The 25,209-nt window shown below is 43.9% G+C and overlaps 1 protein-coding gene across 4 annotated transcripts; it reads right to left on the bottom strand.

Annotated features, from left to right (window-relative positions):
* Positions 1 to 37: 37 nt before the first annotated feature.
* On the bottom strand, positions 38 to 24,033 carry LOC119243592 (rho GTPase-activating protein 20-like). Of its 4 annotated transcripts, XM_054694523.1 has the most exons (15): positions 19,026 to 19,232; positions 17,967 to 18,137; positions 16,525 to 16,659; positions 15,602 to 15,643; positions 14,890 to 14,974; positions 13,842 to 13,919; positions 13,224 to 13,290; positions 11,957 to 12,130; positions 10,656 to 10,825; positions 9,446 to 9,607; positions 7,810 to 7,919; positions 6,833 to 7,022; positions 5,134 to 5,712; positions 4,688 to 4,761; positions 997 to 2,942 (listed from the first exon to the last, which is right to left on the bottom strand). In XM_054694523.1, exons 1-13 carry the CDS (start codon positions 19,088 to 19,090, stop codon positions 5,407 to 5,409), a joined length of 1,755 nt encoding a protein of 584 aa, XP_054550498.1. In that variant the 5' UTR covers positions 19,091 to 19,232; the 3' UTR covers positions 997 to 2,942; positions 4,688 to 4,761; positions 5,134 to 5,406. The 4 variants fall into 4 exon arrangements, with proteins under 4 accessions (XP_054550496.1, XP_054550498.1, XP_037365405.2 ...); XM_054694521.1 differs by having other exon boundaries at positions 38 to 2,942; positions 4,688 to 5,712; XM_037509508.2 differs by lacking the exon at positions 19,026 to 19,232 and adding an exon at positions 23,850 to 24,033 and having other exon boundaries at positions 4,688 to 5,712.
* Between the last annotated feature and the right edge of the window lie 1,176 nt (positions 24,034 to 25,209).

Raw genomic sequence — 25,209 nt, 5'->3', positions numbered from 1 at the left:
TAAGAATTATTAGATCAACAGTGTTATTAGATCAACAGTGAATACAATATTTATCCAAAACTTTTTAAACACAGGAGGAACTTAGCTATGATTGGGTTGAGTTATGAGTAATTCTCACAGGACTCTGGTATAGAGGTAAAAAACTAAATGGAAGAGAACATGAAATTTTTTCAGGAAGAGGCAGATATTTTCATAGATCCACAGAGTTTCCTTGCATGGATTCAGGAAGCGGTCTCCCCGGACAACACAAATTCGGCTGTCTTTTATTCAGCAACACTGAGTCTAATCAACAAGTGTTTTGCATGAAAGCAGAGCAGAAGTTAAGAATCAGTTAATATATTTCAGAGGAAAGGAGACAACCCCTTCTGTGATTGCCAACCTCTTCTGATGCTTAAAAGCAGCACATTAAGAGTTTGCCTTGAGTAATGATACCTCAAAGAACCCCTGAAGAAGTTTAAGCGTTTCTGGATGGATGTGAACATCATTTGAGCTTCGATTCTCACCACTGATAATGGAGTGTGTCTACAGCACTTGGCACAGCACTGTAAATGAGTCCTTGAACCTGAGGAATCTGTAGTAGTGAAGGCTCGGGCCATTAAAATGTCAGGTTCTTTGGTTCATGACATTAACTGCCAAACTGACACAGTGCCATACTTGCTGCCTGGTAGCATCTTTTGACTTTTAAAAAATAATCTGTTTGAGATAACTGTAAATTCTCAGACAGTTGGAAGAAATAATGAGAGATTCTGTAAGCCTTTCACTCAGTTTCCCTTAATGGTAATATCCCTCCAAGCTGGGGTACAACATATTCACTAGCATATGAGCCCTGATAAGACCAGAATCTCTCAGTCACCACAGATATCTTCACATTATCCTCTACAAGCACACACAACTGCCACCCACCTCTACCAACTCTTGATTCCCCGGCAACTCGCAATCTGCCAACCATTTCCACAACTGTACCATTTCCAGAATATTACAGACATGAGCTCATACCTATGTAACCTTTCTGGTGTTGCTTTTGTCCACATTCAGCATCACTGGAGATTCACCCGATTGTAGCCTGCACTGACAGTTCATGTCTTGTGTCACTTAGTAGTTTCCCATGACATGGTTGTGTCTCAGCTTTGTCACAAGACAGTGCTGAGGGACCACTGGTTTGTTTCCAATTTTGACTGTAAATATCTTCTCCAAGTATCTATATCCTGGTGTATCGATATAGATTGATATAAATCTCCGTTCTTGCTCCATGGAGTAGAATTGCTGGGTTGTGTGGTAGTTGATGTTTTGGTTTTTTGAGTTGTATGTAATCTAGCCTCTTAAAGATTGTATAACTGTTTTTTAGAATGTCTGTAGAATCTCATGTTTGCAAGCCCTGTAGGTGTGATTCAGCTTTCCCACTTCCACACTGGGATTTGGTGTTTTTTTTTTTTTCCCAGCCATTCTGAGCTGTGTAGGGCATTGTCCTTGGATTTCTTGGTAGTGGGACTGAACATTATTTTCATTTGCTCACAAGGTGTTTTGACAGCTTCTTCAGTGTCATGTATCTAAACTACAGTAGACCACTGAAAACATCTTACGTAAAGACAGTTCCCTTCCACTGGAAAATGGGCCACACGACAGATGAGACTGATGCAGACAGGATAGATCCCAGGAGGCCAAGCAGGTCTGAAGGAACATGACGGCTCAAAGCCAGCTGCCTCAGCAGATACCAAGCCTCCTGCCAGTGTGGACCCCTTATCACTCCTCACAGGGATAGTCTCCTGCGAGAGGCAAGTACTTTAAGGGACATGCTTTTTCCTTAGTGTATAATCACAACCCATGCATACCTCCTACCAATAACCCTGCAGCACAACCCAAATCACCCTTTCTTAGAGGACTGTGGATTGAAATTTGACCCTACTAAAGATGTTTATAGTTTCCATATGCGTACCACAAGTTATTCGAATACAAATATGATGTTCCTTACTGGATTATTAAGTTCATGCAGGGAAGACTCTATACCAGATAGATCAGTGATTCTTGTTTCAAAGTATTTTTACCAAGTAAGCAGCACAGCACATAGTTTAAGGGACATGTTCTGTCCTCAGTGTATGGTCAACCTCATACCAAGAACCATGCAGCACATCCCACATAATTGAATTTAACAGCTATTGAACGCTGGAGGCATTCAGAACATATGAGTAAATGACGTCCTGACTTGGATGGACCAAAAAGAGGGGATGATCTGAACCAGTCAGTCTTTCATTTACTGTAAATGTTCAACAAATAGCATTTGCAGTTAAGTGGTCAAATGTTAATATCTGATAGCAGACCCATTCTGTCTGACGGTTGTAGGTCTGAGCATTTGCACACAAATATAAACAGAATAGTTTTAAAGGCATGATTTGGAAAACAAACAAAAACAAAAATTTATTTACACATGCAAGGTAAAGGGGGAGGGAGAGCCAGCACATGAAGGGAAAGGCAGAGGATCCAGTTAGCTGTGAGGTGGATGGAATGCAGCCACAGGAAATGCAGGGTGCATGCAGAAGGGGTGTGCCACTGGCATGCTGTGGGTGAGATTAACATGGGGGTTTTCCTCATATTTCAGGGATAAAGGCCCCTGCAAAACCCTGCTGATAGGTGGCACCCTCCAACAGCCGTCCTGAGACAGAGAGAATGAAGTACAGCTCCCTTTAAGTTTTGCATAAGGGACTGGCTGGCTACACCTCCTTTTCAGCAGACCCCTCTGTCAAGATGTTGTAGATGGGTTCAGCCTCTGTGCTCTGCTGGCAATAATCCCTCAGGCTGGGCTGGTGTCTTGATCGCAGGGGGCAGATGTCCACGCGACGTCCTGGAGGAAATGTCATCGTCTTCTCCCTGCTTGCAAGGGCTCTGCTGGAACCAAGAGAAGCCAGGGGTGCCAGGCTCCATCCCAGGGGGTCACTCCATGACCTCTGCTGGAAGAAGAGAGGCCCTGGGTTAGGTGACACAGCAAGGACACAAGGGAATCCAGAACCAACTCTCACAGAACCTTGATTTACATGGGGGAGACAAAAATGAAACACATGGTTCCAGCAGTAACTGTGCTGGGCAGATTCCAGGAAATACTTCAAGGACATTAAAGAGGAGAAGAGAAATTAAGAGATGGCTCTAACACCAGACTCGCAGTGGGCAGATTGTGCTGGCAGGAAACACTTCATTCCAAGTGTTTAGTTCAGATAGATAAAGGGATAGTTCAGATAGATAAAAGTGTAAGAGACAGGAGAGAATCTGCTAGATTGGAGACGACAGATGGCACAGTAAGGGAACAATCCTGAAGAGGTAAACAGACACCAGAGGTTCAGGTCCTTTTAGAGCAGGTAAAGTTCTAATCTTAAAGTCAAACAGGTGTAGGAGGGACATCTAGAGAGAGGCCTCCAGAGATTTCTAGCACATTGCAGGGAGGAGGCCAGTCTCACCTGTCTACTGCATTTGGAAGGAGGAGGTGACCTGGGCCACACTTCCTACATCCCACCCTACCTACCATGCATCACGTTTCATTAAAGGAAGAATAGTAGACTTATCTCCCACCTCCCGCCGTCTGCCTCTTCCTCATATAGATTTTAAGTCAGGGACCTTCTCTCCTCTGAGTTCCCACACATTTCCTGAGATGCGTCCTAATCACTTGGGGAGCACTACTGGCACTCCTCCCCCAGTGGTTCTCACTCAACATTTTGGGAAAACCTAAAATATAAAATGTTTTCGGAGAGATATATGTATTCATCCAGGATTGTGCAAATGACATTGTACAATGTTAGGTATCATGGGCAGAGGAGTGGTGTTCTGGTGACCATATTCTACCCCGAAAACATGTAGTCACCTTGCAGTCCTAAGGCTGCCACCTGTAGTGCGTTTGTGCTGTTTGTGCCTCTCAGGTTTAGTAAACTCTCAACTCTGATAAAGAAGAACATATTCATCCATACATTTTTTGAGTGGTAGTTAAACAAAAAATCATAACGTAACAACATGAGTTAGAGTCCCTTGGACAGTCCAATTCCTCATGGAGCACAGTAGTTTAGAGGCCCATGTGTGGCACAGCCACATCCTCTGCCTGATAAAAGAACCACAGCAGACACACAAGCATCTCCATGTTCAGCACAGCATTATTCACTATAGTCATGAGCTACAGAGCACCGAAGCACCATCACACATGAGTGGATCAAGAGGATGTGCTATTTACACACCAGGGAACACTACTCAGCTGTAAAACAGTTGTCCTGTAAGGCACATACCTATGGGACCATGCTTATTTCATCAATATGTAAGTCAATAGTAGATACATATGTGATATGATAGGAAAGATAGAATACAAAGAAGTTTTGTGGGAAGATTTCCTTAAATATGAATAATAAGGGATTAAGAAAAATCACAATTCAAATGCAAGAGGCTGGAATCATGGAAGAGCGCCTATTTCACTGAGATCTACTTAGAAGAATGACCTAAAGTGTTTACATTAGTTAAAGGTGCCTCATGGACATGAGGCAGGACAAGACTTGATGATTCCATCTAATTCAATGATGCCTTGCAAATGATTAGCAAAAATAACTTCTCAGTGGGATAGATTAGAAAGGAAAGCAAGGGGTCCAGTGTGACTTGGAGATTGTACTCTTCAACGACACAACTGTGGACAGGGTGGGGTGGGCCCGGGGGAGAGGGCCCTTACCATGCTGCAGGTGTGGCATTGCTGAGGAAATGTAGACACTGGCTCTGAAGTCACAGGGGGGGACGTTGTCACTTCTGAAAAGCCAAACAGACAGTGGTCTTAGTCTAAGCACATTCTCAGACACCTCACTCTTCTCCATTCTGGGGTAAAGCATTTGCCAACGATTTCCTAGAGAAATGTCAGTACTCCAACTTGATGCATGTGCTCTGGTTCTGAATCTCAACTCTGCCCCATAAGAAGAGTGCTGCTACTCGTCTCTGACTAGTGAGGCCTAGACCATACTAGCTCTCATCTCAGGCAAACTTCTCCAGCCCCATTTACGTCACATCCATTATGATCTTTAAACTTTATTCCAATATATGTGCTATCATTTTATACACATCTTACAAATGAAGACACAGAGACTGAGCTGGAATAACTGGGCAAGCATAACCCAGCTGGTAAACCTGTTTGACACAAGTCAAGTCTTCTGTTCTCAACGATGCTGGTTTCTTTCAACCTGTTTCCAAGAGCTGTGGATCCAGTGCTGCCTTGGGGAATGCTGAGCAGAAAAAAGAAGGTGGGGGGAAAAAAGGGCCCACACCCCACACCCCTCTCTCTCTTTCCAGCCACATCACACCTGATATCTAATGTGGCTTCCAGTGAGTTTGTTCAAAAGTTCCCAAACATTGGCTCATACCAAAGAGGGCTATTACGAGCTGTACGAGCAAGTCTTGAAGTCAGAGACCTGGTCTCGACCTTCCTCTGGTCTCAGGACAGTGTGAACCCACCCCTGACCTGTGAGCCGCCTCCAAGAGGAGAAGCACATGGAAGTCACTGTCCTTGGGCTGAGCTCTGGCTCCAGGACAGCGGCTCCCATGCCCGCTGGCCACGTGCTGTCTCTCCCACCAAAGCCATTCACTGATGCCTGTACCTTCAGCCGACTTGCTGCTGTCATCCCCCTTTGAGGTTTCTCCAAAAAGACACATGATGTCCTGGCCAAAGATGATCTGGCAGTTCTCCAAAATATGTTGTATGAAACACACCTATTACACAAAAGGGGACACATGACAAGGCTATATATTCACATTTCATACTTGAATCTTGACTCTAATTGAAATGGTGAACCATTGACAAAAACTGATGTTAAAAATGCACCTCTATTGTTTGTTTTGTTCTATATAAACTGTCATACTTTCACGAGTATATTGTGCATAGATTTTAAGAGTTCTACTCTAAAATAATATTTCAGTTGGTAGTTTCCTTGACTTGGTAATTTTGTCTTATCAGTAATATGATTTAACAATAGGATAAATTTAAAGTGACCCACATAGTATGGTTAGATTAGAGAAGTATATTCTCCAATTTTATGTTTCTAATTTTTATATGTGTAATGACCTAGATGTACTAAAATATAATTGACTTAATAATATTTTAAAAGCGTCCAATAGAGAAATACTTGTGCAGGTCACCTTTTGGTGAAGAAGACAGAGCAAAGTTTTCTTTTGGTGTTTTGTCAATGAGTGAAGGGCTGAAGAGGAAGCGTGTATGCTACATCAGTAGAGATCCTTGTCTCACACTTGCTCTCTGTGTGAGCTTGGATCTCATTTGGCATGTTAAAGCTCCCTTAGAATGTTCGGGAATCTTATTCTAGTTCCTGTACTCCATACAGAGGTGACATATTTGTTAGGATTTCTACATAAGCAACTTGGCACGGAAGCCAGTGTGTGTGAAGTCCCAGGTGCTCATCCTGCCCACCTACGCCCACGAGGTACAGGAGAGCCCAAGAGCAGGGTGTTGCCATTGCCATGAGTGTTGAATGATGGGACATGACTGGGCACTTTGCCTAAGGTCACCCACCGCTTGGTGATCAGATGACAGGTGACCCTGGGCTTGGCAGACCCTAAAGATGCCTCTATTCTATCCCTCCCTGTCCTCTCCTGTTCCCTGTGCCTTAATGTATCTTGTGTTCATTGTCCTGGATGGGAAAGAAGTGACCACCCATCCAATTTCCACTTTGCAAACCCCCATCCCGTACCCACCAACATGGAGACACAAATGTGCCCAATTTGAAAAAATGGTTCATCTTAATTTATGCTGAAGATTTGGGGCTTAAAGTAGGGGTGCTGACCCCCATCCTCCAGACCAAAATTAGAAATCAATTACCTTCTTTCTAAATGCATCCACTAGTTCTGGACAGCCGGAAGTTGGAGGACAGAACAGGCTGGGGGCCACACATACTGCCAGGTTGTAGGCAGTCATCTGTGTGACTGAGGAGTGCAGCTTCATGTTGTACAGCACTCCAAAGAGGTGGCGCAGGAGAATAATGTGTGCACCTGGCAGTTGGTCCACAAGTCTGAAGACAGACACACATTTTATATTAAGCAAACACTGCATGGAAGCAGTCGGAAATGCAGAGACAGGGAACAGTGGGCTGCTCTGTCAAGGGCCCAACCCAAGAATAGACAAAACTGCACAAAGGTCTCAGGAAAACACACATGCAGTATCTCCTGCATCCACTCTAATGGAGAGATTTACATAAATCTTTATAACCTCTAGTCTATGTTAAAACCCTGTACATTTCAGAATGGGCTCAACTAAGGCTCACACAAGTTTATTGTTGAAATTGAACAGCAACAGCTTTTCAAATTGTCCCTTAATTAAGGTAGGAATAAGGTATGAAAATTGACAGAGTCCACAGGAGACCTAATGCAGCTAAGAGACTAGCAGAGGAAGTGGCATGAACACATATAAACATATTTCACGGATCATTCTGAGCCAGATAAGCTCTCTGGTTAGTTAACTGTTGGGATGAATAAAGGAAAAACCCCAAGCAGATTGGCATATACCATGCCATTTACATACTAGATTTCATGCCCAATTAGTTTCATAGGTCGAAAGGGTGTGCATGGGTTCCAAAGGAAAAAAATCAGGGGAAAGAACAGGTTCAATAGGGCAGGAAGGCAGGACAAATCTCTAAACTGGCTCCCCAGGTGTGATACAGGGCAACCTTGCGGCTCTGATCACTATTACAGAGGATAAAGCTGGGAGGAGAAAAGAATATTTTCGTACAGTATGGGGGGGGGGTATGGGGCGCTGCATTTCTGAGACAGGAGCCAAGTAGAGTAAGAACCCATCATCACCTCTGAGTGGCAGTTATTTTCTCCTCCTGCTTCCCTTGGTCGGTGACACCAAGCCATTCTTCGTACAGGCCTGAAGGGAACACACCCCCGGGAACGTTTCGAAGGAAATCCTTACATAAAAATATAAGGATGAAATTATTCTCAAGGCCAGTATTGATTGAGGAAATGACAGTGAAAACATTCATTTGAACAACTGATCTCAGCCCACAAACACACAGCTGCCCAAAGTCTGAGCAGACACAGCTGCTGCAGCCCACAGCATCTCTGCAACCAGAACATTGCAGTCAAAGGGCACCACGTGGCTGTGGTGGGGATGAAGGTAACCCCACTTCTTTCCAGGGGAGTGCTGTCTTGGTGGACACGTTACCAAACCCACTCCAAGTGAAAGGTCAGGTGAGAAGTGACACCCAATCCTCTGAAGTTTTTCAAAAAGAAATACACATTCCTTTGCTTGTCATTTAGGACACAGTGATCTCGACTGGCTAAATTCTTTTTTTTTTTTTTTTAATTTTCTAGAGGCATGTCTTATTTATTTATTTATTTATTTATTATTTGTTTGTTTGTTTGGTTTATACATGCACTGGGTTCAGTCAGAAGCGCGGGAGGGTGATAGAATTCACCAGAGCCAGAGCGGGGAGCAGAGCAGGCAGAAGGACCGAAGTACGCTGCTGAGGGGAGCAGCGGGCGGCAGGAGAGGTCTGCGCGCCATGTGGGAGCCTCCTCCGGTGGCCGGGGAGCAGCCGGGGATCGAACCAGCTGCAGAGGCTGCAGGCAGCTTCGCAACCCAGCGCTCAACCGCTGCGCCACCGGGGAGGCCCTCGACTGGCTAAATTCTAAGAGAATATCGACACCACGGCTCACGTGCCCCACATGCTCCTGCACACAATCGTGAGAACAGGTGAGGCAAATATATGCAAATGTCCAGTCATAAACCATGTTAGCTCACCCGGTTCAACCCCATGACTTGAAACATACAAATCCTCCTTACTGGGGAAAATAAACCCCAACAGGGAGATCACAGCTTCAGGGTCTGAGAAGCAGCACTAGAGACAGGCAAATGCCCACTTCCTAAGTGGAGGTCTGGGAATGCGTCTCCTAAGAGAACTGCTATACCATCTTAACATCCAATTGGGCCAAGGGAAATAACTGAAGCATTAATTTTTTTGTGCAAGATGGATGGGAATTCAGCACCTTTTATTCAAAGACCACCTGCTTATCTGCTCTGTGTAGCCCACGGCTCCTCATTAAGAGCCTCTCTTTCCAAAAGGGCCTCAGGTAAGCGTCATGGTAAGTATGCAGTCTTGCATATTCTTCTACGATACAGAGGGGCTATTCTGGGTAGGCACCATTAAGTGTGCCAGGAAAGATCAGGAAGACAAGGACAAAGTTGTGTATTTCATTATTATTTTGCCAGGAGTGCACAGTAGTGAAGCTGGGAAAGGTGGTATGTGAGAAAAAAGAAGGTGTATTTCACATACAGGACATTTAATACCCAAAGTAGTTTCCTAGACTTGTGTCTCTGTGAGGTGTTTTTCAGAAGGTTACCCTCCAAATCCAATAGCCCAGGCAAGTTGTGAACATGCCACAGTCCCGCAGCTTCAGAGGGTGCTGGGAGTGGAGCTCCCACTGCCCTAACCTTGAGCACTGATGCCACCACGTGAACAGATTCATTGTTGAGGTTCACGTCCTCCCCTCGATTGAGCTTTTCTTTGAGGACTTGGCAGAATTTCATGCTGGCAGTTTTCTTAAAGATGCCTTCTGCCTGTGTCCCTCTGTCATTTATATGGACCAGCAGGTCCTGTAGGGAAGAAAAGGAAAGCGGATTCAGTCCAAGACCTGGGCACAGACAGCTGCTTTCTACAGAGCCGTGGTGTGGGAGGGGCTGAGGGGGATGTGAACATGGAAAGCTTCTTGTCTACTTTGAGTATGTTTGTACCCAAAGATCCAGTCTACATTCATACACTGAAAATCTTAAAGGATTCTTTCCATCAGATTTCCCTTGTCAGGAAACCGACACTTTGAAATCCAATGTCTCTGTTTCAAGGTCTCTGTGGACTCCCCATCCCAATCCCACATTTGTATTGTTTCTAGCACAGATGCTCTTCCCCGGGTGTGGGACACATTTTTCCAGGCTCATTGCCCATTTATAAACTCCTTCAAAGTGACTGTGCCCCATTCACACTTGGAGTACTCTGGACCCTGTTATACGTCAGGCTCAGGTCTCTCTCCTCCTTGATTCTGGACACGCCCTGCTCAGCGGTCTTCTCTTCCTGAGTTGTGCCTGCAAGTCTCAGCTTGCAATGTGGAAAGACATGAGTGTAGGGCCAGGGGGGAGGGGCTGGACATTGTGTGTGGCTTATCCCCTGTGACACCCTGGACTCGGTACCTACCTCACCTAGAGTCTATTTATTTCAGAAGTGGGGTGATCATCATAGCCACCTCCCTGATACACTTTGGACTGAGGTGGTAGCCAGCAAGCTCCACCCGATGATTGATATCAATTTTGCCTCATCTCCCAGAAAGACCCTTCACAGAGTAGAGAGTGGCAGAGACCTGCACACTCTGTGTAGACTCGGATCACTCAGCCACTCAGTGAGTGAGCGGGGACCACACTGAAGAATTCCTTGGGTCCTACTGGGACCAAGGATTCATTTAGGCCAAAGGAGGCCTTGATGCTCCAGCACCGAATTACAAATCTAACCCCTTTGAGACACTATTAGGGATACTTCCACCAAAGCCAGGACTGGCTAAGGTCTTCTCCATTCGAGGGAGACCAAGAAAAGGACACTTGGTATCTGGAGATCTCCCTGCTCAAGAACACTACCCGAGACGACAGTGACACCTACCCAGATTTGTGGGGGTAGTTCATTCTTCTCACAAAGGTCTTCCAGAGGCACCCCAAATAGCTGGCCTGACTTTGTAGAGGAGGGAGGGGGGCCCTGGCTTTCCGGGCCCGAGCGAGAGCGCCTCCACCAGGCCCAGCTGAGCTTCTTTATTCGTGTCTTCTGTACAAGATCTAGGAAGAAGTGAGATTAGGTGATATTTAATTCTCTGAACCTCTCGACACCATTTACCTTTGGCAGCAGTACCTGTGAGGGCTAGGAGAGAGAGAAAGGGAATCTTTGGCTGTGCACCATTCCTGTGCAATTCCCCAGCTGCTGACACGGGCTGACTGCATCCTGGGATGTGAGTCTCTGCTTCCCCCTACCTGCAATCCAGGTGGTCAACCTACAGGCATGGTCACACTCAGACAACTGTCAGTGGAGCCCCCACCACTGTGCGATACACCCCACATTACATGCAGTGTGGGCACTTCAGATGCAGTTGCCCGTGTCCTGCTGGTAGGCACTGCCAGTGAATTAAGGTGGCAGGTTCCATAGTGAAAGCTAAATCATTTTGGCTGTCACTCATCCCAGCCTCATGGGTCTATGTCATGGGAGCCTCCTCCACTCCACCATTCCTGTTTGTGTCTCTGGAGACCAACAAAGGTCTCCTTTCTCCCATGACAGGATTCTTCCTTCTAGAGCCCAGTGCTCTGCAGGACAGGCCTCAGGAGCTCCTACAGTTGGACCCTGGAACTGTCCTGTGATGATGACCATGTGGCAGGTTCACGCTGCTGAGGAGCTGTTTGAGAAAAGCTCACCGGCTATGTAAAGCTGAGTTCACAGTCCCTCCTGCATGGCTTTGACTATTTTCCTAATCAGGAAGCTGAACTTTTGTGAAATTAATGTGCCTTGACCTTAACGGCACCTGTACATTTTATACAATGTGCTTGCTGGCTCTGAGCCCCTCGTTGTCATTTCAGCTCACTCCTGGTCATTGAGACATGTCAGGATAAAAAAGACATAAACCAAAACAGGAGCCATACTGTAGAAGGATAAACAGAGGAGCAGTTTTCACCAAATATCCTTATACCCCAACCATGTGGCTTAACTGAGAGGCGGTGACGGTGTCCACACCTGAGGGTGCAGTGCTTTGGGTGATGGTCAGGATAGCGTCGCCCTTGAGCCAGCCTTCAGAGCAGCAGCAGAAGGCAGGTACTGCCTGGGTGGAGCTCTGGCTCCAGCACAGTGATGCCTCAGCCTCTCCCATGACATTGGCCCACCTGTGTCCCTTCTCCCCAAAGCCAATTAAACGGTGAATGTACCTGTACCGTTCCCCTCCTTCTTCCCAGGTGTGAGCAGCCTGGGCTTCAGGACCAACTGGGTTTCACCCATAGATGTCTGGTCCTCCAGGGTAGAGGGGGAGAGGATGTCCTCTAGTCGTTGAGGCTGGAGTGTGGTCACAGGGACTTGCCTGTTCCCAAGCAGGTATTCACTCCCTGGAGGGAAAGAAGTGTCAGTACAGATTCGGGTGATGGGGATGGGTGAGCAGACTCAGTGTCCATGAGTGTGGACACAACCGCTATGTGGGTGCTCCCCCGGGGCTGCTGGAGAGGAGGCTGTGGTCCTGACTCTGGGTCACCACACCCTCTCCAGGACCAGCCTCAGGCAGTGGCACAGGCAAGAACTCAAATGGGAGCAACAAATTCTATTTTCAACAAGTTGCTTAGCTCAGAATGCACAGCTGAGTGGCCTTCTACACAATGCTGACTTTCAGAGTTTCCACATGAGAATCTTGAAGGTCTAGTTTCTACCTTGTCCCAGCTAGATCTGCACATTTTAGACCAAAGAGTTTGGCACGGAGACACACACAGTTATTGTTCCAGGGCAGCCCCTGGCATAGAGATGTGTAAGGATGCACAACTACATCAATAAACATTGGCACTTTTTTTTTTAAAGTAGTTGTCCTAGATAGGTCCCAGATAAGATTCTGAGGATTACCAGTGCTGATTTTACAGAAACATCTCCCTTCTCCATTCAGGGTTCTGTAGTCAGGGCTACTGCAGAGCACAGGGGCACTTTTGTCTCTGCCTCCCTCTCACCGCTCACCTCATTTGAAGGAGGAACTATGCTGTCCCCACAGTGGGGGCTGCAGGGTCTTGGAAACCAAAACTAAGTGTGAAAACAGTGTTTACTGAACACACACTGAGATACTAGAAGCTGCACACCAGGAGATTTGTTTGGCTCATTGGGTTTAAATTGTTGCTTCTCCATATAATACTCATTGACCTGGGCCATGACATGGATTTTATGTATTAAGAATAGAATGGCCTCCCTGGTGAAGCAGGGGTTAAAGTATCACTGCTATCAAGCTATTGCTAGCCACTGTGGCATAAGTAGGTCCCGGTGCTGCTGTTCATGCCTGGGCTAGAGTCAGGGCTTGGTAAGTGCTGACTAAATGTGTGGATGAATATGTCACAATTGGCCACTTTTACTGTACTTCAGCTGAAACTGAAGAACCTTTCCTGTGAGCCTTTCGAATAACATATTCGAATAACATATTCGCCACATCGCAGATGCCCTGATACTCACCAGCCAGCGGATATGGGGCCTCCTCCTTGCCAGCATGCACCCACAACTGGTAGTCTTTCTCAGAGCCCTAGGAGACGAGAAAACTTGGGGTCACCACAAGTTATTCACAGGAATAGTTTGAGGAAAACACTTCCTGAGAATTAATTCTTTCCAAATCAGAAAGCAATGGGCCAGTACACATGCTCTTTGGCCAGGCCAGGAGGGGGCTACGGTTTTGGAGGTCCCAGTCTGTTCCCTCCCAGCATCCATGAACCATCTCTGAGGCTTGCCTGGTCCCTTTGATAGACCAGGGATCTATGGCCCTGCAATGGGCTGAGCCCCTTGCTTAATGGGAGACCCAGTTCTGCCCTTTCGCGAAGAGGTAGAAATTAAGTGTCAAGATTCTATATTCTGCTGTCTACAGACTCCTTGGACTCTGTTGGCTATGACCCTCATGGGTCCCTGAAAAACAAGTGTCTGACATTTCTAAATATAGGAGGTAAACTATGACTCTGCTGATATCTAAAAAGATTTGCCATCATAAGGAAAGAGAAAATCATCAAACACACAAACACACACAAACACTATCTTGAAAATCAAAGTTGGTTTGTTACTAAAAGAAGCTTGAAAGCAACTCACAGTTACACCCAGCATTGGGAGCGACATGCTGATAACATCATTCACTGTATCTTTATAAGAAACGATCATAGGTAAGAACTGTAAAAAGTAAAAGAGATATGGATCTAAGTGAAACATTTCAAACAGGAGAGTAGGTATTACTGTGTAAACATCATCCATATTCTTTGGACAAATCTAGCTTTCAGGTCACAGTAAAGCACATGTAGGCCATGAGCCCTTAATTCTAACTTATCTAATTTATTTCTTTTATGGCACATGAAGTTATTCCATTTTGTGTGCACAAGACCTGGAGAGCAGACATTCGGGAAGTCGCCTGACTACATGGGCCTTGAATATAGTTTAAAGTGTTGCACCAAAGTTACACAGAACTAAGGGTCTCACTGTGTGCAGTGCTTGTATAAGGAATATCCTTGTTGTTGGCAAATGTCTAAATATTCAAGGATGAATGACCAGGGTGCATGCAGGACCCTCAAAAATTGAGTTACATATACGATAGGGAGACACAGGAGACAGAGGGAGAAGAAGACCTTAGAGTAAAATGTCACTATTTTCTAAGAAAATTGGAAACATTAGAATCTTGGGAACAGAGTACATGGGGTAGTCTTATACTATTTTTACTTTACAAATTTGATGTAAATTTTTAAGCATTGCCAACAAAATAAAAAAAGAAAACTATGAAAATAATGAAAACCACTCTGCATGTGTGAGTAACCACTGTTAAGAAGCGATATTTACCTGCACTGAGAGAGACCTGCTTATGAAAATCACTTTATTATAACAAACTATGGACTTGCTCTGAGAAGGGTCAGAGACACATGATGGATATTCATGTTTCCAGCTAAAACTCTGTGGCTATCATGGACCCTCTGGCTTCACTGGGCCGCAGATTCACATTTACACATACACCACCAAAAAAGGATACGGCTCTTGGAATTTTTCTTAATACTCAACTGCCCTCTTTCATCTCCATCTCTACCTCGACCTCCATCACTTTTATTCTGCCTAAACCAAGAACTTGGGATCTAGTTTCAGTCTTAAAAACACTTACAAAGGCGCAGTTCTTGATGTTCTCTGTGTAGATCGTAAGAGGTGCAGTTTTGACTTTGTCCTTCTTCTTAGCTAAATTGATGTACCTGATCAAATTCAGTAACAATCCAAAGTGAGACTAGGCTCAAGCACCTGTCGGCTTCCGGTCAAATCAATCTATGTGACTAATATGTGCACGCTTTATGCATTAAGGCTTATAAATAGCCTCCGCAAAATCAAATGATGGGTTGGAGAAAATATACGGACATATTTCAGAAAAGTAAATGTGGCCCAGGAAATAGGAATTTGCCCCACGTTGAGACTTGGCAGAGCAGATCCAGGCCTCAACGCTTTGTTGCCTAGACTGTACGGTTCAGCACCTTCCCGGAGTCATGGGCAAGAAGCGGCTGTTGATCTGCAATCACCCAGGTGGCTAAAAGCACATGAGGAAATTCAATGTAAGTTTTGAGGCTGACATTAGCGCCAAAGACTGGCTGGAAAGCAGGGGGAAATGAGAGTGATCACCAGAACTCCCTAAATGATAAGCCAAACATGCATGAAAACGAGAGACCATCATTGTACACACAGCTGGGGTGACTCGAAACGGGCAGTTACTTAAGAATGGAGGAACAAGACTCATTAAAGAAACGGAGCACTGTTTGGGGGCACTGCTTTAGGGGAACTTACATTCATCTATCAGATTAAATTTTAAATTGTGTATATTAATAAAATACCTTTGAAGGAAAGCATGCCATCTTCCCTTTAGTTGTGGAGAACTGCAATTTTAAAAGAACAGGAAAAAAATTTAAGCCACACAAACACTAAAATATTAGATTAGCTTTTAGATGGAGTATTAGCAGCCAGTTGCTACGTCTGTGGGTCCAGGTACAAGGTGGACACTCCTTTCACTGGGCATCTGAGGCACCCTGCTCTTTCACAGGCCATAGCCAGGAAATGAAAATACTTGTTGTGCAAACCAAGGCTCTGGGGGAGGTTGTTCTGAGCAGCAGATCTGTTGCTGTAGCCTCCTGGGAACTTACAGGCAGGGGCCACACCCTCCATCCTCCTACAGCCCAGGAATGACTGAGTCCTGGAAACTAACAAGGCCCCTATGATGATGCCTTTGTTGCAGGTTGTGTCCTCACTATGGACACCAACGACCGTAGACAGCAAGTCAGGAAATAGGACTGGATGATAACATGAATGTTACTTGCATGAAAACCATCTCTAAGGGAATTAACTTGGGAGCATAAATGCAATTTTTCAGTTTTCATTGTACTTTGCGATAGTACTGATTCAAGAAAGCCAATCCTGTGACTTCAATACTTTCTGGGCATTGGGGACAGATGTCTAGGGCCCCAGTTACCTGCTGTCCCATTCTCCTGCCATTTATCCCAAATAGCCTATTCCCCAAGTAGCTTAGGGCCCACTTGAAAAACCAAAGCCCTTCAGAAACACAGTAAATTTCTCCCTGTGTTCCCACTACTCATCATCGTGTATGTATTTGCACATACAAACCAAATTTGGGTAAAAGCACAAACACACAATGTCATATAACATGTTGGTCAAACGTCAGCTGCTGGAGTACTCTACAATCACTATTAAACCCTGCCCATTTTCCACCCGTGTCAACACAGGACCAAGCTGCAGGTCTTACCTGAAGGTGGCCACCAGGCAGTCATGGTGCCAGCCCAACACTAGGGAGCGGGTGTGCCCCGCACTGTCCCCGCAGGTGCAAGTCCACATGGTGCTCAGGGGGACTTTCTTTTTTATCTTAAAGATTTTCTCATACCTGGAGAGAGAACCCAACAAGAGCTCTGTCACTTGATTTCTGACCTATGACTTAGAAACCACAGTGTTTCCTATTGAATTCACACATTTAACGCTTAGGATATATTTACATAATCACGAGCCTTATAAGGGTTTTCAGGGAAAATTGACACATCCTTCTGGGACTCCTAGCTGCTCACAACTTCTACTGTGGAAAAGTAGAAGCTGCAAAGAGGTGAGCCCCTCACATGCACATTTCTCTAGGAATTCACTTCACTCATTCATGCACAGTTTGAGTTTAAATCGCTCAATGGGATTTGATGAAATGAAGAAAATTAGTGCAAAGCTCGCCCAAAGGATAATCTCCATCCAAAGCCTTGGGCAAGGTGAGGATGAGGGAGTCGAGCCTTGTGATACAGTGGTTTCTCTCTGTCTTTCGTTTCAACATATCTAAAGGAATTAACTTGGGAGGAGCCACTGTCTATGAATCTTTTGAAGTGTTTTGGAAAGCAGAATTCTCAGATGAAACCAGAAGATGAGCTGCAGCATATTAGAATCTGTGCAACACAAGGCACTAAGTTGGATTATTAACTTGGAGAAAGTGATATTGTGCTTCCACAACAATGTGGAAGAACATGTCCTTAACACCGGATGTAAGAGGTCTACGCAAGCGCCTACTGAGCTGGAAATAGCATCATAGTTGACTGAATGTTTAGCTCTCAGGCTGGGCAGGGCAGTGGTCAGCGCAGTGTGTCAGCGAGGTCTGGTTTGGAGGCTGTGCCCATGCACAACTCCCTGTGCATGGTCTTGGGCAAGTAACTGAGTCTGTCTCGCTTTCCACCTTCATATCTGAGGCCTGGAGATGTTCACCAGACCTGTCTGGAGGGCTCTAGGAAAATCCCATGAGACAACTGCCATCTTTCCTAGGGGATTTGGAGAAGCACCCAATGAATGTCAGGTTCCTTTGCTCAACCTGGTTAAGTGGAGAGAACAGGAACTACTCAAGGTTTTCAACAATAGTGGTGTTTCCCTCTCCATGGCCTCTGCTGAGTGCATCTCCTTGCCCCCATGCCAAGGCCTGGACAGTGTTTCTCCCTGTCCTCTAGAAGATAACACCCACCACCTCCACCCTACACCAGGAGGCAACTTATCTCAGCTACATTATATTATCTCTATCTCAGATGATTTACTGATAGCTACACTTGCTTTTCAGTTCACAAACACCGTGTCTTAGTATTTTCTTACAGAAATAGCATTTCTTACAGCAAATGCAATTTACTAACATGTACACCAATACGATTATTTGGGGAGCGAGCGGGGTGTACATACTTGGTATTAGAGAAAAGTAAAACATCATTGAACAAGAAGAGGTGCCACCTATGCTTCCTCTTGCCACTCTGACTCTGAATTTCCACAGGACTGTGGAACAGCAGGGTACGCTTGGCATTCACAGACCTGTCCCCTTCATCCTGGATCTGCATCAGCATACCAGGATGTCCCCTGCAAACATCACAAAGAACACATATCACTGGTTACAGAGACAATGATCTTACTTCCTTTTGACATTACACAAAGAATTAGTCGCAATGTCTTAGCAGGGCTGCAGGGCTAGCCCAAATTCAGAGTCCCTGAGTTATGGAGCCATTGGGTTGTGAGGGAGTTTAGGCTATGGACACTAGTTTCAAGGCCAGAGCCCGGAGCACACCAACCCTCACACGTGGAAAAGATCATTCAACTGAGATGCCCAATTGCTGTTAAGAAGGGAGAACTGGAGACCAACGGTACAGATTATGACAAGAGGGTTAAAATGACAGAATAGGACAATATGTTGCATCATATACTTTAGATAAAAATGGAGATTTGTGAGAAGTCATTACAATTTGTTATCAGATGAACGTAAACATTCTGTTATCTGGGGATGCTGAAAAATAGAGCCCAATCATATCTAAATCAAGGACCAATTTGAGGTAAGAATATCATCAGCAGTGAATACTAAATATATCCAGAACTTTCTAAACACAAGAAGCACTTAGCTGTGATTGGGTTTAGCTATGATAAGTTCTCATAGAACTCTGTTGCAGACGTAAAACAAATTAAGTGAAAGAGAACATGAACTCTCAGGAAGAGGCAGATATTTTCATAGACCCATAGAAAGGTTCCTCTCGTGGATTCAGGAAGCTGTCTCCCTGGAGAACACAACTCCAATGTCTTTTATTGGGTAATACTGAGTCTAATCAACCAATGTTTTTCATGAATCTAGAGCAAAAGGTAAGAATTCCATATTTCAGAGGAAAGGAGACAGAACCCTTCCTGCCAGGGTGGGTGGGCAAGGGTTGGTGTGACTGCCAACCGGTTCTGATGCTCAAAAGCAGCATATTGAGAGTCTACCTTGATTGAGGATGCCTTGAAGGACCCCTGAAGAGCTTGAGGCGCTTCTGGATGGATGTAAACATCCTTGAGCTTCGAGTGTCGCCAAGGAAAATGGAGTGTGTCTACAGCACTTGGCACAGCGCTGTAAATGAGTCCTTGAACCTGAGGATTCTGTAGTAGTTAAGGCTCGGGCCATTATGATGTCAAGGTTCCTTGGCTCATGACATTAACTGCCAAACTGACACAGTGCCATACTTGATGCCTGGTAGCATCTTTTGATTTTTAAAAAATAATCTGTTTGCAGTAACTGTAGATTCTCAGACAGTTGGAAGAAATAATGAGAGAGGCTGTAAGCCTTTTCACTCAGTTTCCCTCAATGGTAATATCCCTCCAAGCTGTGGTACAACATATTACTAGCATATGAACCCTGATAAGACCAGAATCTCTCAGTCACCACAGATATCTTCACATTACCCTCTACAAGCACACACAACTGCCACCCACCTCTACCAATTCTTGATTCCCTGGCAACTAGCAATCTGCCAACCATTTCCACAACTGTACCATTTTCAGAATATTATAGACTTGAGCTCACACATGTATAACCTTTCTGGTGCTGCTTTTGTCCACACTCAGCATCACTACAGAGTCAATTTAACATATCCCCCCCAATGAGAGTTCCTGTCTTTGGTCACTTAGTAGTGGCCCATGACATGGGTAGTCACAGCTTAGTCACCAGACACTGCTGAAGGACCACTGGTTTGTTTTCAGTTTGAACTGGAAATAACTTCTGCAAGTATCTATATCCAGGTTTATGTGTCAGTGTAAATCTTCCAGTTCTTGGCAACATGGAATATAATTGCATGGCTGTATGGCAGTTGTAGGTCTGCTTGTCCTCTGGTTCTTAAAAGACTGACCATCTGCTTTTCAGAATGTCTGCAGAATCTCATGTTCTCAAGCCCTGTAGGAGCAATTCAGTATTCCCACAACCACCCCAGCATTAGCTTTCCTCCCACCACACCCCCAGCCATTCTGAGCTATAGGGCATTTTCCTTGATTTCTTTGCATGTGGTGCTGGTAACATTATTTTCATCTGCTCACAAGGTATTTTCACAGCTTCTCAGTGCCACGTATTTATACTACAATAGTCCTCAAATTAAATTCTGTTGCTTTTTTTTTTTGAATTTTGAATCATTCATTAGCTAAATCTACAAAATCTTATTTCTCTTTTTCTAAATATTTTAAATGGACAAAATCAAGTAAAGTAGTTTAAAAAACAAAGGAATTAGAGCAGCACAAGTAAACTATGTATTTATTGCTGAGAACAGTATTTGATGAGGATTCAAGGATATCTTATATTGCTTTGAAAAGCAAGGCATTGAGCCCATGCTTGGCACATACTTGCTAAATTTGAGTAAACTGACTAAATTTAAAAGCAATTAGAAAAGAAAACATCAGTCTTTCAGCTGAGCCTCAAACAGGTATGTTAGAAAAAAAAGCATCACATCAAATCCTTTTAAAGAAAACTTTTTTTTCAGTAGTAAGATAAACTTTTCAAGAAGTGCTAATTTCAAAGTATGCTTACAGTTAGAGAAAATAGCTTCCCACAGGAAGTGTGTGTGACTTGGGTGAGTAACTTACTAGAAAGGAAATATGTGTGAAAGGGAAGTAGATGATACACACTGTATTTTGTACAGTACAAAGTAGAGGCTCATTGTTTTTATTGGCCAATGTGCCAGGCAGAAGTGTTTTCAAAGTATCTTGCTTTTACCTTGAAAATGAATTTTTTTTTTTTTCAGTTTGTGAACTTGTCTTTATTGGTTTGGTTTCTCTTTAATCTACATATAAATGGCACCATTCAGTATTTATTTTTCTCCTTCTGACTTATTTCACTTAGCATTATTCCTTCCATCTCCACCCACATTTCTATAATGGGCATGCATTTATCTTTTTTTATTGCTGAGTAATATTCTAGTTTGTACATATATGACATTTTCTTGATCCATTTATCTGTTTTTGGATACTTAGGTTGTCTCCATAATTTGGCTATTGTAAATACTGCTGCAATAAACACACAAGTGCAAGTTTCCTTTCAAATTAGTATTTTTAAATTTTTTGCACTGATGTCAAGGTGTGCATTTACTGGGTCGTATGGCCAATCCAATTTTAATCTTATCTTTTTGCATTTCATTTTTTTAATTTTTATATTCCCCATACAATTGCAACCCCCTGATTTTGACCCCCTGCCAAAGTGTGTCTCTGGTTCATAGTTGTCTGTTGATTTTGATTTTTTTCTTTCTTATATTCTTTTTCCTGGTCCCTTATTTAGGTTTTCTAGATTTCTGTTATGAGTGAGACTATCCGGTATTTTTCTTTTTCTTTCTGGCTTATTTCGCTGAGCATGATCCCTTCCAGCTCCATCCATGTTGCTACAAATTGCATGTGTTTATCTTTTTTGAATGCTGAGTAATATTCCATGGTGTATATGTACCACATCTTCTTGATCCAGTCATCTATTTTTGGGCAGCAAATGAATTTTTTTTTTAACCAAACAAGCAGTGTTCTTCCTCTACAATGTGTTAGGTATGCTCATATTTCTTCTATAGTGGAAAAAAGATTTGGTTCATTATATTTGGTTTTACATGTATGGCAGAATTTACCAATAAAAAAATTACTTTTTAAAAAAAAAAATAAAATAAACTACAATAGTCCCCTGAAGACATCTTCTGTAAAGACAGTTTTCCCTTCCACTGGAAAATGGGCCACATGACAGGTGAGGAGGCTGCTGCACAAACTGGCTACATCCCAGGAGGCCAAGGAGCTGGGAAGGAACATGAAGGGCTCAAATCCAGCTGCCTCAGCAGGACCCAGCCTCCTGCCAGTGTTGACCTCTCATCGCCCCTCACAGGGGCAAGTCTCCTTCTTAAAGGACTGTGCATTGAAAATTTGACCCTACTAAAGATGTTTGTAGTTTCCCTTGTGAGCACCCATAATTGTTATCTGAATGTCCATCTGATGTTCCCTACTAGATTATTAAGTTCATGGAGGCAAGTGTCTATACCAGATAGATCAGTGATTCTTGTTTCAAAGTATTGTTAGCCAGTTAGCAGCGCAGCACACACTTTAAGGGACATGTTCTGTCCTCAGTGTATGGTCACACCCCACGCCAACCTCATACCAAGAACCCTGCAATATATCCCTCGTAATTGAATTCTAACTGCTATTGAACGATGGAAACATTCAGAACATATATTGAGTAAATGACATCCTGACATGGATGGACCAAAAAGAGGGGATGATCTGAGCATCCCTGGTGGCGCAGTGGTTGAGCACTAGGTTGCAAAGCTGTCTGCAGCCTCTGCAGCACCGGTTCGATCCCCGCCCATCAGGCAAAGGTCCCACATGGCGTGACAGACCTCTCCTGCAGCACTCGCTGCTCCCCCAGCAGTGTACTTTGGTCCTTCTGCCTGTTCTGCTCCCTGCTCTGGCTCTGGTGAATTCTCTCACCCTACCCCGCTTCTGACTGTACCCAGTGCTTGTATAAGTAAATCTTAAAAAAAAAAAAAAAGGGGATGATCTGAACTAGTCAGTCTTTCATTTACTCTAATGGGTCAACACACAGCATTTGTGGTTAAAGTTCAAATGTCTAAAAAACCAACACCGGGTCCAATCCTGCGCCATGGTTCTGGGTGTGAGTATTTGGGTACAAATATAAACAGAATAGTATCCAAGGAACAATTTAGAAAACAAACAAAAACAAACATTTATTTACACATGCAAGGTAGAGGGGCAGGGAGCAACAGCACATGAGTGTTTTGGAAAGGCAGAGGGTCTGGTTAACTATGAGGTGAGGTGGATGGAATGCAGCCACAGGAAACGCAGGGTGCATACAGAAGGGGTGTGCCGCTGGCATGCCGTGGGTGATATTAACATGGGGGCTGTCCCCTGGCAAACATCATGAAGAACACATATCACTGGTTACTGAGACCATGATCTTACTTCCTTTTAACATTACACAAACAATTAGTTCACAATGCCTTAGCAGGGCTGCAGGGCTAGCCCAAATTCAGAGTCCCTGAGTTATGGAGCCATTGAGAGAGATGGGTCGTGAGGGAGTTTAGGCTATGGACACTAGTTTCAAGGCCAGAGCCTGGAGCACACCAACCCTCACACGTGGAAAAGATCATTCAACTGAGATGCCCAATTGCTGTTAAGAAGGGAGAACTGGAGACCAACGGTACAGATTATGACAAGAGGGTTAAAATGACAGAATAGGACAGTATGTTGCATCATATACTTTAAATAAAAATAGAGAGTTGTGAGAAGTCATTACAATTTGTTATCAGATGAACGTAAACATTCTGGGGATGCTGAAAAATAGAGCCCAATCATATCTAAATCAACGACCAATTTGAGGTAAGAATATCATCAGCAGTGAATACTAAATATATCCAGAACTTTCTAAACACAAGAAGCACTTAGCTGTGATTGGGTTTAGCTATGATAAGTTCTCATAGAACTCTGTTGCAGACGTAAAACAAATTAAGTGAAAGAGAACATGAACTCTCAGGAAGAGGCAGATATTTTCATAGACCCATAGAAAGGTTCCTCTCGTGGATTCAGGAAGCTGCCTCCCTGGAGAACACAACTCCAATGTCTTTTATTGGGTAATACTGAGTCTAATCAACCAATGTTTTTCATGAATCTAGAGCAAAAGGTAAGAATCAGTTAACATATTTCAGAGGAAAGGAGACAGAACCCTTCCTGCCAGGGTGGGTGGGCAAGGGTTGGTGTGACTGCCAACCGGTTCTGATGCTCAAAAGCAGCATATTGAGAGTCTACCTTGATTGGGGATGCCTTGAAGGACCCCTGAAGAGCTTGAGGCGCTTCTGGATGGATGTAAACATCCTTGAGCTTCGAGTGTCGCCAAGGAAAATGGAGTGTGTCTACAGCACTTGGCACAGCGCTGTAAATGAGTCCTTGAACCTGAGGATTCTGTAGTAGTTAAGGCTCGGGCCATTATGATGTCAAGGTTCCTTGGCTCATGACATTAACTGCCAAACTGACACAGTGCCATACTTGATGCCTGGTAGCATCTTTTGATTTTTAAAAAATAATCTGTTTGCAGTAACTGTAGATTCTCAGACAGTTGGAAGAAATAATGTAAGCCTTTTCACTCAGTTTCCCTCAATGGTAATATCCCTCCAAGCTGGGGTACAACATATTACTAGCATATGAACCTTGATAAGACCAGAATCTCTCAGTCACCACAGATATCTTCACATTACCCTCTACAAGCACACACAACTGCCACCCACCTCTACCAACTCTTGATTCCCCGGCAATTAGCAATCTGCCAACCATTTCCACAACTGTACCATTTCCAGAATATTATAGACATGAGCTCATATCTATGTAACCTTTCTGGTGTTGCTTTTGTCCACACTCAACATAACTGGCGATTCACCCAGATTGTAGTCTACGGTAAAAATTCATGTCTTGTGTCACATAGTAGCATCCCATGTTTTGGGTGTGTCACAACTTTGTCAACTGGACACTGCTGAGGGACCGCTAGTTTGTGGTATTGCTGTGAACATCTTTGAAAACATTTTTCAGAGTTGGAATAAGTTGGTTCCAGAACAATAGTGCTTTCAATAAAAAATTTGAGTAATGATCCCAGACATATTTGGGATCTAGATTGCATAAGAATCTATTTATGAGACCACGGTAAGTGGTTTTTTTGAGAATTCATCTTACAGTCATGAATGACAGCAGACTATAGAAGAGTGTGTGAGGGAGACAACTCATGCACTTTAAGGGGAGACCCCAAGACATCTCTTTAGGCTGCAAAAAGTTCAGGAAGTTCATTTACGTGGACATGGTTGGAGGGAAGTACAACAATTTGATATTAGAAAATTAATCCTTGCTACTATCGCAAATATTCAGAGTATTTGGGGGTTGGTGGCAAAAGAATATTTATACTTTCTCTGCAGGACAAAAATTGGAGTGCAACATTCTGACACTCAAGTTTTAAGAGACAATAAGATGAGGGATCAATAGAAGAGGAAAAATGTGATATCGGTCAGATATCCTCAGATAAGCTTAATAATCTCTGCAAAGGAGAGAAAACATGTATCTTTGTCTCTGTTTAAAATACAAAAGACCCCAAAGATTACCTCAAATACTGTAACATTTAGGGAAG

Source organism: Talpa occidentalis, unplaced genomic scaffold, assembly GCF_014898055.3.
Source record: "Talpa occidentalis isolate TD23 unplaced genomic scaffold, MPIMG_talOcc4v2.1 talOcc4.13, whole genome shotgun sequence".
NCBI classification, from domain to species: domain Eukaryota; kingdom Metazoa; phylum Chordata; class Mammalia; order Eulipotyphla; family Talpidae; genus Talpa; species Talpa occidentalis.
This window is presented reverse-complemented; position numbering and strand designations above follow the sequence as displayed.

Bases quoted from the DNA above. Each gene is read 5' to 3' on its own strand.
- LOC119243592 (XM_037509508.2), bottom strand. From the start codon at position 23,914: ATGTTTACATCCATCCAGAAGCGCCTCAAGCTCTTCAGGGGTCCTTCA. The intron at 12,131-13,223 runs GTGAGTATCAGG...CTTTCCCTCCAG, and splicing joins GGCCCCATATCCGCTGGCTG to GGAGTGAATACCTGCTTGGG. The intron at 5,713-6,832 runs GTAATTGATTTC...TTTGTGTAATAG, and splicing joins TGGATGCATTTAGAAAGAAG to GTGTGTTTCATACAACATAT.